Source organism: Cucurbita pepo, chromosome LG07, assembly GCF_002806865.2.
Source record: "Cucurbita pepo subsp. pepo cultivar mu-cu-16 chromosome LG07, ASM280686v2, whole genome shotgun sequence".
NCBI classification, from domain to species: Eukaryota; Viridiplantae; Streptophyta; class Magnoliopsida; order Cucurbitales; family Cucurbitaceae; genus Cucurbita; species Cucurbita pepo.
In genome coordinates this window covers 1,973,888-1,986,761 of record NC_036644.1, presented here as the reverse complement: position 1 = coordinate 1,986,761, position 12,874 = coordinate 1,973,888, and the positions used below count along the sequence as shown (strand labels likewise).

The 12,874-nt window shown below is 36.5% G+C and overlaps 2 protein-coding genes across 2 annotated transcripts; one reads left to right on the top strand and one right to left on the bottom strand.

The window, feature by feature from the left end:
• The first annotated feature begins 701 nt into the window (after positions 1 to 701).
• LOC111798948 (protein MEMO1-like) lies at positions 702 to 5,448 on the top strand. The gene is made up of 9 exons (XM_023682302.1): positions 702 to 855; positions 962 to 1,021; positions 2,318 to 2,402; positions 2,486 to 2,554; positions 2,801 to 2,913; positions 3,678 to 3,789; positions 3,868 to 4,011; positions 4,169 to 4,343; positions 5,088 to 5,448. The coding sequence occupies exons 2-9, from the start codon at positions 970 to 972 to the stop codon at positions 5,211 to 5,213; spliced, it is 876 nt and encodes a 291-aa protein (XP_023538070.1). The 5' UTR covers positions 702 to 855; positions 962 to 969; the 3' UTR covers positions 5,214 to 5,448.
• A 189-nt stretch (positions 5,449 to 5,637) lies between these two features.
• Positions 5,638 to 11,608, bottom strand: LOC111798946 (hydroxyproline O-galactosyltransferase HPGT3-like). Its single transcript, XM_023682301.1, has 12 exons — positions 11,296 to 11,608; positions 10,778 to 10,841; positions 10,456 to 10,505; positions 9,977 to 10,170; positions 9,121 to 9,181; positions 8,893 to 8,965; positions 8,463 to 8,586; positions 8,288 to 8,375; positions 7,514 to 7,564; positions 7,326 to 7,397; positions 6,803 to 6,915; positions 5,638 to 6,012 (listed from the first exon to the last, which is right to left on the bottom strand). The coding sequence occupies exons 1-12, from the start codon at positions 11,418 to 11,420 to the stop codon at positions 5,990 to 5,992; spliced, it is 1,038 nt and encodes a 345-aa protein (XP_023538069.1). The 5' UTR covers positions 11,421 to 11,608; the 3' UTR covers positions 5,638 to 5,989.
• Between the last annotated feature and the right edge of the window lie 1,266 nt (positions 11,609 to 12,874).

Below are 12,874 nucleotides of genomic sequence, written 5' to 3'. Positions count from 1 at the left end.
AACCCGAAATCTCCATGAACAACGAAACAAGCGGCCCTGTTCTCCGGCCACATCCCGCCGGCGGCGGCGGATTTCTCTCCACGTTCTTCCACAACCATCGTCGATCTGCTTCTTCTCGAGTGAACATCTCTTCCTCTCCCATGTCTCACTCTGTTCGATTTTCCCTAGGTCACCGGTCCATCGCCGTCACAAATCGGAACTCGCCGGTTTCTCAGCCGTGTATGTGTTCGCCGACGAACCACCCCGGCTCCTTCCGGTGCAGTCTGCATAAAAATGGCGGCAGTAGCCGACACCATCAGATGTTGTCGGCGTATTCATCGAGGCGTTTGAATATGCGGCGGTCTGCAATGACGAACTCGCTCGTGAGAATCGGTGGCGTTGAAGGAGACTTGGTCAACCGAGCGTTGACTGCTTTGATTCGACCTTCTTCGCACCAACAGCGACGGAGAGCCAATTTTCAGTCGCGCCCCAGCCGGCTTTCGGCCATGTCCGAAAATCATAATTGAATAAAAATATTATAAATTTAAAAGAAAATTCTAAGTTATTTTTAATTTTTTTTTTTAAATTTAGAAATATTAATAAAATCTATTTTTAAAATATAAGTAGGGATTATATTTTTTTATTAAAAATTTTAAAATGGAAGATATTACATAAAATAATTACTAAATATTTATTATAATTATAAAAATAAAAAAAAAATTAAATAAAGAGATTTGGTATTTGGGCCAGGGCTATATGGGCCTGGGGTAATATGGGCCTGAGGTAATATGGGCCGAATCAACCCAAAGTGGAGCCGGCAGAATCGGGAAAATTTGAAGATTTGGAGAACTCAGAATGCTTAAAAGCCGATTGGAAGTCAGTTCATCGTCATTCGATCTTCTTTTACTCACTGATGTCACGACTGTGTTTTTGTTTAATTTTCTGACCTTTTTCGTTTTGATTCAATCTGTGATCGTCGTAGTTGCTGTTATGGAGAATGTCAGAAGAGCATCTCATGCTGGTTCGTGGTATTCCCGTAATTGTAAGTCGCCTTCTATTACTCTCTTCTTATATGAAACAAATTCGAATGAGTTATGCACTCCTCTCTCTCTGCTGATCATGAATTTTCTGGTTCTGTGTTACTCCGTCCATCTAGATTAGTGCGATTTTCTGGAAGGCTGTTGATTATTCAAATTTTGATATACTTGAATGCTAGGAGTTTATTTGTTTGTTTGTTTTGTGGCTGCGCAAGGCAGTTTGTGGAAGTTTTTGGATTGAACTTATATGGCAGAGAGATTTTTGTGTGTTTGAGAAGTCGGGTTTTATTGGTGGAACACTGAGGGGGTACTTCAACTCAATTGTTGTGAAGAAAAAGCTGGGAGAAAGATATAGTTTGAACTTCAAGTTGTGACCTGGTTGTTACTTGGCCTTGGTTTCTACTTTTGCAAAAAAATGATAATCTAACAATGTTTAAACATTACACTTTTGATTTGTTCCTAAAGTCTGTATGTGAGATCCCACATCAATTGGGGAAGAGAACGAAACACCCTTTATAAGGGTGTGGAAACCTGCCCCTAGCCCGACGCTTGCTTTTTAAAAACCTTGAGGGAAAGCTCAAAGAGCACAATATCTGCTAGCGGTGGACCTGGGCCGTTACAAATGGTATCAGAGCCAAATACCGGGCAATGTCCGAGCGAGGAGGCTGTTCCCCGAAGGGGTAGACACGAGGCGGTGTGCCAGTAAGGACGTTGGCCCCGAATGGGGTGGATTTGGTGGGGTCCCACATCGATTGGAGAAAGGAACGAGTGCCAGCAAGGACGCTGGGCCCTGAGGGGGGTGGATTGTGAGATCTCACATCGGTTGGGGAGGAGAACGAAACACCCTTATACGGGTGTGGAAACCTCTTCCTAGCATGCCGTTTTAAAAACCTTTAGGGGAAGCCCGAAAAGGAAAACCTAAAGAGACAATATTTATATCTGACCAAGAATTCATACTTCTAAGATTTTGAGTCATACTTGGAGGAAGATTAAACTTTTATTGAACAAATAAGTAGATCAAGACCTCCCATTGTGATCCAAAGTATCCTCATATACTAGAGGTCATGATTTTAATGAGGAACGTTGCTCTACATAATCTTAAATACACAACACTCGAATGGAATAACGCTCCATTGCTCGAAGACACATCTTTACTTATTTTGCATTAACCTGTATAGATCTTCCATGACACGAGGAGGGTATTCGTGTTTGAGTTTCTTTGTATTGTGCAGTTTTTATAATTTGTTGTGGAAGTCAAATGGATAATAAATTATGATGCCTTGGATTTTCTCTCCTTCTAGCTAAGAAACTGGCAGAGGAGCTTGATGGATGGCTAAGGGCATCAGGCCTGTCTAAATCCCCTGACGTACGTGGTGTAATTGCTCCGTAAGTTTCCATCAGAATTTGTTTCTAAAAAGACTTATAAAATGTAATAATTTTGATGTATTTGGATTTCTGTCGAACCACAGGCATGCTGGTTATTCGTATTCGGGACGTGCTGCTGCATATGCATTTGCTAACATTGATCCAACAAACATGTCGGTTTATCTCCCTTTTAATCTCTACTTCTTGTCTAATCTAGCAAGTTGCTATACCGCTTCGTGTTCAAGTTTTAGAGCTTGCACGGTGAACTCGTTCCCGAACATTTTATTATGATTGTTCTAAGAACAAAATTCTTTGAAATCATGTCAAGATAACCCTTTTAAAGCCGTTTATTTGTTTGTTATATTTGTAAGCGGCTACCAGCATATTGCTATACTAATATATGATGCTTATATTTGCAGTTCTAGGATCTTTCTTCTTGGTCCATCTCACCATTATTATACTAAAAAATGTGCTCTTTCAACAGCCACTATTTATCAGACCCCTCTCAGTGACCTTCCTATTGATGTGGAAGGTATTCTTACATTTAAAGATTTTATTGTTAGATTACTTTGCATGAGCTTGTTGTTAGGAATCACAACTCTCTACAACTCTCCACAATAGTATGATATTGTCCACTTTGAGCTACAATAGTATGATATTGTCCACTTTGAGCTTAAGCTCTCATGGCTTTGCTTTGGGCTTCCCCAAAAGGCCTCATACCAATAAGTCCTCATACCAATGGAGATAGTATTCCCCACTTAATAACCCATGATCTTCCATTAAATTAACCAATGTGGGACTCACTCTCAACAAAGTACACTATAAACCTCCCCTGAGGCTTATGGAGCTCTTGAATAGCCTCCCCTTAATCGAGGCTCGACTCCTTTCTCTGGAGCCCTCGGACAAAGTACACCCTTTGTTCGACACTTTAGTCACTTTTGACTACACCTTCGAGGCTCACAATTTTTTGTTCGATATTTGAGGATTCTATTGACATGGCTAAGTTTAGGGCATGGCTCTGATACCATGTTAGGAATCACGACTCTCTACAATGGTATGATATTGTCCATTTTGAGCATAAGCTCTCATGGATTTGCTTTGGGCTTCCCCAAAATGCCTCATACCAATGGAGATAGTATTCCCCACTTATAAATCCATGATCTTCCACTAAATTAACCAATCTGGGACTCACTCCTAATAATCCTCAACACTTGCATCCATTGAAATTTGAAATAGTTGTCTGATTTTTTTTAATTGTTCTTCTATAATATCTTCATGTCTTTTTCACTTTGGCAGTCATTGAGGAGCTTAAAGCAACAGGGAAATTTGAACTGATGGATATGCTTGTTGATGAAGCTGAACACAGCATGGAAATGCACTTGCCATATCTTGCGAAAGTATTTGAGGGGTAATTTTAGTTTGACTTAATGATTATTATGTATCATTCTGGAGACCTTCTCTTATAGATGAAGATGCAATCATGCAGGCATTTAGTGAAAGTTGTACCTATTTTAGTTGGTGCTGTTTCTGCACAAAGTGAGGCGATGTACGGACGCCTGCTTGCCAAATATATGGATGATCCAACGAATTTCTTCTCGGTATCCTCGGACTTTTGTCACTGGGGGTCTCGGTATGTTCGGGTTGCTTCTTTTTTGTTTCATCAATGCATTCTTTGCCATTACGTTGTTACGTGGTGGATAATGTATGAAGTGTTGAATTCTTCAATCTTACATAAATGGCTTTCGAACTTATTCACCGTTTGAATTTCATCTGATGTGCACTCATAGGTTCAGCTACATGCATTACGACAAGAAACATGGGGCAATATACGAATCTATTGAAGCTTTGGATCACATGGGCATGGATGTAATAGAAACAGGAGATCCTGAAGCATTCAGAATGTATCTGCAGGAGTATAACAACATCATTTGTGGTCGTCACTCTATCAGTATATATCTTCATGTAAGTTTCTGAAAACACTCCAAAACGGAAAAAAAAAAAAGAAAAGTGTGAGATCCCACATTGGTGGGAGAGGAGAACGAAACATTCCTTATAAGGTTGTGGAAACCTCTCCCTAGTAAACGTGTTTTATCTGAAGGGAAAGCCTAAAGACGATGATATCTGCAAGCAGTGAGCTTGGGCTATTACATATGGTATCAAAGCCAAACACCGGGCAGTGCGCCAACGAGGACGCTGGGCTTCGAGGGGGTGGATTATGAGATCCCACATTGGTTGGAGAGGAGAACGAAACATTCTTTATAAGGGTGTGGAAACCTCTCCCTAGTAAACACCTTTTACATGAAGGGAAAGCCTAAAGACGACGATATCTGCAAGCGGTGAGCTTGGGCTGTTACAAATGGTATCAAAGCCAAACACCGGGCCGTGTGCCAGCAAGGACGCTGGCCCCAAGGGGGTGGATTATGAGATCCCACGTTGGTTGGAGAGGAAGATATCTGCAAGCGGTGAGCTTGGGCTGTTACAAATGGTATCAAAGCCAAACACCGGGCCGTGTGCCAGCGAGGACGCTGGCCCCAAGGGGGGTGGATTATGAGATCCCACGTTGGTTGGAGAGGAGAACCAAATATTCCTTATAAGGGTGTGGAAACCTCTCCAATATATGCGTTTTAAAACCTTGAGGCAAAGGGATATTTTTTTGGTTCCATGGCATCCTCTGCATCTGATGATGAATTGCTTCTATTTCACCAGATGTTGAAGCTCAGCTCAACAAAAATGAAGATCAAATTCCTTCAATACGAACAATCCAATCGATGCCAGACGATGCGAGACAGCAGTGTCAGCTACGCATCGGCTGCAGCCAAGGTGGATGCTTGAATCTCTGTGAATTAGCCAATAACTTAATTGTCTCCATTCCAATTTCATGCATTTTACTTTATCGAACCGCATCGTCTTAAATTATATGTCAAGTCTCCTCTGTTAATATCATTCATTCATTCATTCATCAACTTTCATTGTTAATGTGTTATTCTAATTCATTCATCAACTTTCATTGTAATCTTCATTGATTAAAGCATTTTCAAATGGGTGAAGGGAAAGATGAATTTCAATATGATTTCCAACTTTTAAATGTTAAGTTCCTTTCATTAGAAAAGTTTTCCTTGTTCAATATGTATAACTCCATATATATATATATGGATACACATATTATGTTTATATCCATTATATAAACCTGTTCTTTGTACTTAAAACAAACCAAACAATACAGAACCACCACTCAGAAGCTGGGTGAGCACAAATATTAACAGTAGCAGCATGCTGAATTTAAACAATTTATTTGGAGCCAATGATATTCTCTTCAGAAAGAAAAAGAAAAAAATCAATGTTTATGAGGAAGGAGAAAGAAGAAAGAACTGTGATATTTCAACATATATCCATAAACATGTATCAGACTAATTTTTACTTTCTACTATTAACAAGAGGGTATTACTAGTTTGGTCAACCTGTTACTATCCCAGGAAAAAAAAAATCGCTGTGTCCCGACATCCGAACAGGGCAATCCGGTGGCGGGGTGAACTCAGGCACATAAGACTGTAGCAAAAGAATTGCTTAAGCACCTCAAAATTTGCTGCATGTCCACAATTCTGGATTGACTAAGCCACGGAACACACCTTGTCTGAAAAAAGAACATGTAAGTGCATATAACGATCGACCAAGATTACCTTCTCGCTGTGATTTTGAAAGCCATAAACAACTAGTGCCTAAGGTTTATAACGCCTTCTAATGAAAGTGTCGTGTCGTTAGAAAATGAGTAAATGATATAATTTGGACAAATTCATTCTAATGATGCAAAAACTTGGCCAAATAGAGTACTCAAGGAATGATGCTGTTCAGGGAGTAATCCAACCCCTTTGAGCACCTCCTTGACTCATACTATTCATATTTTCACTAATTGTTACTTGAACAAAGCAAAATAAGAAGAAATGGAAAAGAGATGGAGTAAACAAGAGTTTGGAATGAGCAAGATCCAAGTGGAAGAGATTAATGGAAAGAAGAAAACGAATTTTTGAGCATTGCATAAACAAATAACATAAAATGGAGACCTTGAATCAATTTTTAATTCTTCATCAGCGTAAACCATAACCTTTTCTTTATAGCATGATTTGATTGAAATGAATTGAATAAGATCAGAACATTAGAGAAGACGCTATAAACATTAGAGACCAATTTGCATATTTAATCCAAAACTAGGTTCTAGAAGTTAATTATCATATATCTGGTTTCTATACTTGAGGTTTCGTTATCCTATTGGATGTGAGCTTGTATGATGAGGAGAAAGATGCACCAAATCATCTTTGATCCGCTCTCATCAAATTTCCAAATCAACCCGCTACTTTAAAACAATACTTTTTTAAGTAAAAAAAAATGTGGCTAACGCTACAATGATGGAATGGAAGCACATTTACCTTGGCTAACGCTACTGCAGCAAAGTCGACTATCATCTATATGAGTGGCCTGGATACCAATCATCCATGCCCCCACTGATACATCGTCGTGTGCGTAAGTCTTCAAAGATGCACTGCAAATAACACACATTTAATAAGGCTTTCAGAGGCAAGACAATGATAATGACGAAGCCAAGAACTAGATTCTGGAAGTTTAGTTTAGAATAGGATTCAAGAGAAATTTCAGTAACAAGATTCTTCCATATTTATGGGGCTGAAGATGCGATCACACATACAACCACATTCAAATTGATGGAGTTGTTTTGTCTTGAAGGAGTAAGATTATGCTCGTGAGAGTTTATTTCCTGATTTTGACCAGTAAAATCATAGTTATTTCATGTTCTAACTACAAACACTTCTAAGAAAGGCTGCCAACTCAACTGGCTGATGGCAATTCATCAACTGTAATTTACTGGAAAAAGTAACTTCAAACACTTCTATGATTGAGGACATCATTTTCTGGTACTCGAGTAATTGAAATTACCTGTTAATATTAATATACCGAGCCAAATTTTTGGAGAGGATAACAAGCGAACCAGATGCATGCCGGAAGTACCTAAACGATGCAAAAATTGATCACGTTTTACACCAGAGTCCAGGCAGTATTCAATATATTTGAAGAAAGAAATTACAAAATCCTTCGCGGCTCCATTCTGAAGCAAGATTACGTACGATTTCTCATCTCCAAACCTCCACCAATCCGGTTCGTACCACTGTTTTCCTCTGAAAATAAAAAATCAAAAAGTATAACATTTCAAAACCTTAAAGATCAACCGATGAGAGCAGAGAACCGTTTCTACATTATCCAGGCACCATCAATTTTAATTAACAAAACCATGTATAACAACAAACCTAGACCATAAGTATCTTTACTATAAAAATGCAAGGCTTTAAGGAGATGAAAACAAGATAATCCTCCAATCAGTTTAAAATGTAGAAGCCTTATCAATTGAAAAAAAATGGTGAACTTAATATTATTCTTTCACAAAATAAAATTCCATGTCAGTCAGAGTATCATAATCTAACATAAAATTTTATAATTACTAAAATTCCTGCAAATGCAATGTTCGGGTATCAATAAAAATGAATATATATGCTGACATTTTTCTTACGAAAAACAGAAAATATGTTGACACTTCTGTTTAGGCTTAAAAGTTAGAATAATAACAATAAAAATAACCAGTTTAACAATAATGTTAAGAATTTCATATTTCGGAAAACAATGCCAAATTTCTTAATAAGATACAAAGAGTGAGTTTCTTGATTTTGATATAAAGAAAAACATTTTCATACAGAGCAATTTTTGTTTCAAATATTATTAGTTAAAAGCAGTTCAAAGAAATAAATAATTTAATTAAGAGAGAAAATATTATGATAGAAGTTGATCAACAGAATTCATACATCTGCATGCATTTTATAATAAGAATGGGATAATAGAATTCATACTCGTCGGCAATCACATCTCCAGACTTCATGCACCCAATGTAGGAGCCATCTTGACCACGACGACGTTCAAGAAGTCCGATTAAACCCTCTATTTGTCCCAAAAAAGTTTCAATTAATCACCAAGCTGTGATAAATAAATTTATTAAAAATAAAAGTCGATGATTAGATGATCAACCAAGATCAAGGTCAATGTTGTCATCAACTTTCACGTAAAAGTCTGCATCCCAATTTTGAACTGCTGCACTGAAAAAGAACTTCGCCTTTTTAGGTAACAAATCATCAGCTTCTTCATGACCTTCCTACAAAATAAAGGGAACGTGTGTTGAGAATTGGCTAGCAATCGGCGGTGTGAAAAATCACATCAAACATACACATGGATTAACAGTTCTATATTCTGTACAATACCAATACATTAATGAGATACTCCTCAACAAATCATCTACCGATGATATTGGCTGTTCTAGAACACAATGGTAACAAGTGAACATGCAGCCACAATTATACTATCAGGAGAACCATGAACCAAAAATTTGAGTTGAAAACCTTTGCTAATTCTGAGTGATCGAACAGGTGAAGAACATAAAACTAGGACTTTGATGACTTACAAGTATCAAGAAGTCCTTGGTTGAACTGTTTTCCTTGTCAATATTGCGGTCTAAGCTATCACCTCGGTTTGCACTGCCAATGCCAAATCAATAAAAGTCATGACAGGAAGAGTACACAAAATAGCTATGATGCATAACAACGAGATGAGAAATGCAATGTCATTGGATAAAAGAAATGGAAGTGAAGAACATGGATATGAAAATAGAGTTGAAAGTGAAAAGGAAAACCTCCGACCAATAACAAAGCGAATGACCACCCCTTTTTCCTCCAGCTTTTTCAATGCATCACCTATAAATGCCAGAAGAGTAAATATCATATATCATCAATTACACTGTCAAAAACATTCCAGAAAATTAAACCAGTCAATATTTCTTCAAAAAATGAAACATTTTCGAGTACTTCGATAAGATTCAAATATTCTAGCAGAGAAAATATTTCCATATAAATCCTTTATTACATCCTTAAAAAAAATACATTTTCACATCGCAAAGATGATAAGATTCTTGTATTGATTCCAAGCATCTGTCTCACTCTAGTCCACAGAAGCAATTCAAATATAAAATTTCAAGATTTCTTCAATGTGAAACATGGCTCTTTTTTTTACCTACTCCTGTTCAATAAACCAGGTTGGCTTGCAAGGAGATCACATTCTTTCTACCCACCAATTACAAGCCCGTACAACGGAGTAAAACTTTAAGTTCCAAAGAAAACTGTCGATATCAACTAAATCACTGTTCATAAATTCAATAGTTAGACAGACCTTTGATACCATGGGCATGCTAGATCTCATATGGTTAAGAATAATACATGGATCATTTGTAGAGATTGTAAGAACCAGGTTATAATGATTACTATTTATTTGACCTGAATATTCCAATGGACCTATGCTAGCTCAATGGAAAAAAAATATGAATAGCTACTTGGTTGAACCTCAATTATTATAAATTTGGAAAAGGAAAATTGTGAGAACAAAAATTTTGGATCTCTGGAAAAATGAAGTACAATCACAGTCATTTGAAATGAAGCTCGGGAAAGTGTTTAATTTCGACACCCCAATTGAATAATACCTAAACCTTGACTGACCTTTCGGCATCCAAGATCCTCTGAATACATTGCGCTTTAGGCGACTTCCAAATCCTGTATAAACACCAATAACAGCGAGGAGCTTGCGGCTAGGGTCAGAAGATCCACTCTGTCGCAATTGATTCCTCAGGTACCCTTGACTCTTTGCTAATGTTAAATGCATCTCAACCTCTACAATCCTTCTCTCCAAATCTCTTCATAAAATTATGTAAAATTTTAATTTCAATAGTATGCAAAACATTAAGATTGGAATTTATATTAGAAACTATGTAATTAAAAACAAATAATACAACGAATGAAATGGAAACAAAATGTCCAACCCACACAAGATAGACATGGGGGAGATCATAAAATAAAATAAAAATAAAAATAAAAATAAAAATAAAAGAACTTCGTACTTTCAAGATCATAGAACGGAATATTACAAAAGAAATATAGGGTTTCATATAAGAATCAAGCAGGAAAAATTAGGCACGTACTTGCAACCCAGAACTTGCAGCTTATCTTCAACGCTCAAAATCATGGGTCTCTGCATACAATGACACGCATCTTCAGGGGTTAAGGTTACCAAGCTAAACAATAAATCACAAAAACAATAGTTGCAGAGGGAATTATAGCTCGATGAAAGGAGGAAATTACGATTACAAGCAGAACTAGGAAGTATCGGATACTAGCAATTGGTTAATACGCGCGCAATATTCATTCAAAATTTCAATTCCATGATACATTGAAGAAAAATCTGACGATGCGAAATGGAAACTGGCAATAATTTCGATTAGAAAGTACTCGTAATTAATATACCTGGGATGCATTCTTCTGTAAAAGGCTAGTAAGTAGTTTCCTATTTTCTGCATCCTGCCATAGCCTGAAGAAACCGAAGCCGTAGTAAGCGGAATCAACGAATTTATAAGAGAAACACAGGTGAAATGCAATAGATTAGCTTAGCGCAATACTAACAGTCAATTTCTATATCTCATTTTTTTTTAGTCCGGGGGGGATGCATTTCCTGATGATGATAAGCTAATGAAAAATTTTGAACAGAAAAAGAGTCGAAAAATTAAGAAGAAAACTGCTACTAATGCAGGAAGTCGAGAGCCAATGCGAAGATAAAACTGCATGATCGATCATCAGGTCAACTTCGATTCGAACGCAAAAAGCAATCGGATGCAATAAGAAGATCCAATTCCACCCATACAACACCGAGAATAAAATTGCACTATCACAGTGGCTCGATCGCCCAGATTCAGATTCTTCCTTCCAATACTATCACAGGCGCAAGATGAAATTTAACAGGAAAAGAAAAATGGAAACAAGCATACCTTCCGGCAACATAAAGCCAAGCAAGACAAGAGAAGAATGCCATAAATATGGAAGGCTTGAAGGTCTGAGAAGGCTTGGATCGGCCACGCCTCTGGGGCTTCGCCGTCGTCGGCAAACTCTCCATCTCGTCAACCTTCAGGAGCAAAAGCGAGATGGAGACAGAGAGAATTGAATCGACAACGCAGAAATGTTGGTGGCGTTCAGAATCAATGAACCGATACAGAGACAAATCGGCATAAAAGTAAACAGAAACAATGCAGGAATTATAATCAACAATGAACACTGCCTGCCAAAAGGAAGAAGGGGACAGAGTTGAGATCTCGTCTAGGCAGTAGAGCCAGTTCAAAACTTTCGAACAACCACACAAATGGGCTGGGCCCGGCCCACCCGCCACTCCACAGCCCACAAGTCGCCTAAACCTATTAATGATCTTAATTAACATTAACCAAACAATTAATCTTCCCCACTTGGATGAGTCCACGTATTAATTTACTAAAATAATTTGAACTAATTAAATTTTCATTTATTAATAAATATATTAAGAATAATATATTTTAAATTTTAGATTTTTGTAATTTATTTATCCATCAACTTTAATAATTATCGTTAATTAATAAAATTAAATAAACTTTTAAGAGTAAATAATTAGTATAATAATTAAATTACAAAAATTACATACAAATTTATTACAATAGAATATATTAATTTCAGTATTAATATTTATAAATTTAATTTGAATCAATTAATTACATGCTAAAATTATGATATATTGATAATGAATAAATTAATGATAATTATTTTCGATAAATAATTAATTATAATTATTGAAAACACGAACGTTTTACTGACATAAGTTAACAAATTCTAATTAAATAATTAATTATACTTAAAATATTGTTAGCTAACTAATTAATAATAAATCAATCTTTATTTGTAAAATTGAATTAAATAATAAATCATTTAATTAAGTATAGTCAAATAAAATTGATTAAAAGTTAATTAGTTTATTTTTATTGTTTTATTTAATTTAATTTAATTTAATTTAATTTAATTTTTTATTTTTTATTTTTTATTTTTTATTTTTATTAATAAATGTATTATGAATAATATATTTTAAATTTTATAGCATTCTGCAAAAATCTATTTAAATAGTATTTGTTCACGTGAAGAGGTAATATGGACCCACTCACGGAGGGTCCACGTGTACGTGTGGTAACAGCTGGCTGTGATTTTATGTCGAATTGGAGTGGGAAGATACCGTCAGGGATGTGCCTCTATTTATGCTCACCACAAATAGTTATTTTTTATAATTACTTTTTTGCCCCGTTATTTTTTATAATTACTTCTTTGCCCCGATATATGTAGCTTCGTACCCGATATTTGCATTATTAATCAAATGAGTATCAAATTCATTAAAATCTCTATCTACCGACACTGTCTAGGGCCACGAACATGTGAGGGTTGAGTATCCATGTTTAAGTGTTATGGGGGCCTGATTTGGTTAGCCATTATTGAATTGACAACCCCCAATCTTTGTCGATATATGTATAAAAATAAGACAAACTAAGCTCGATATGT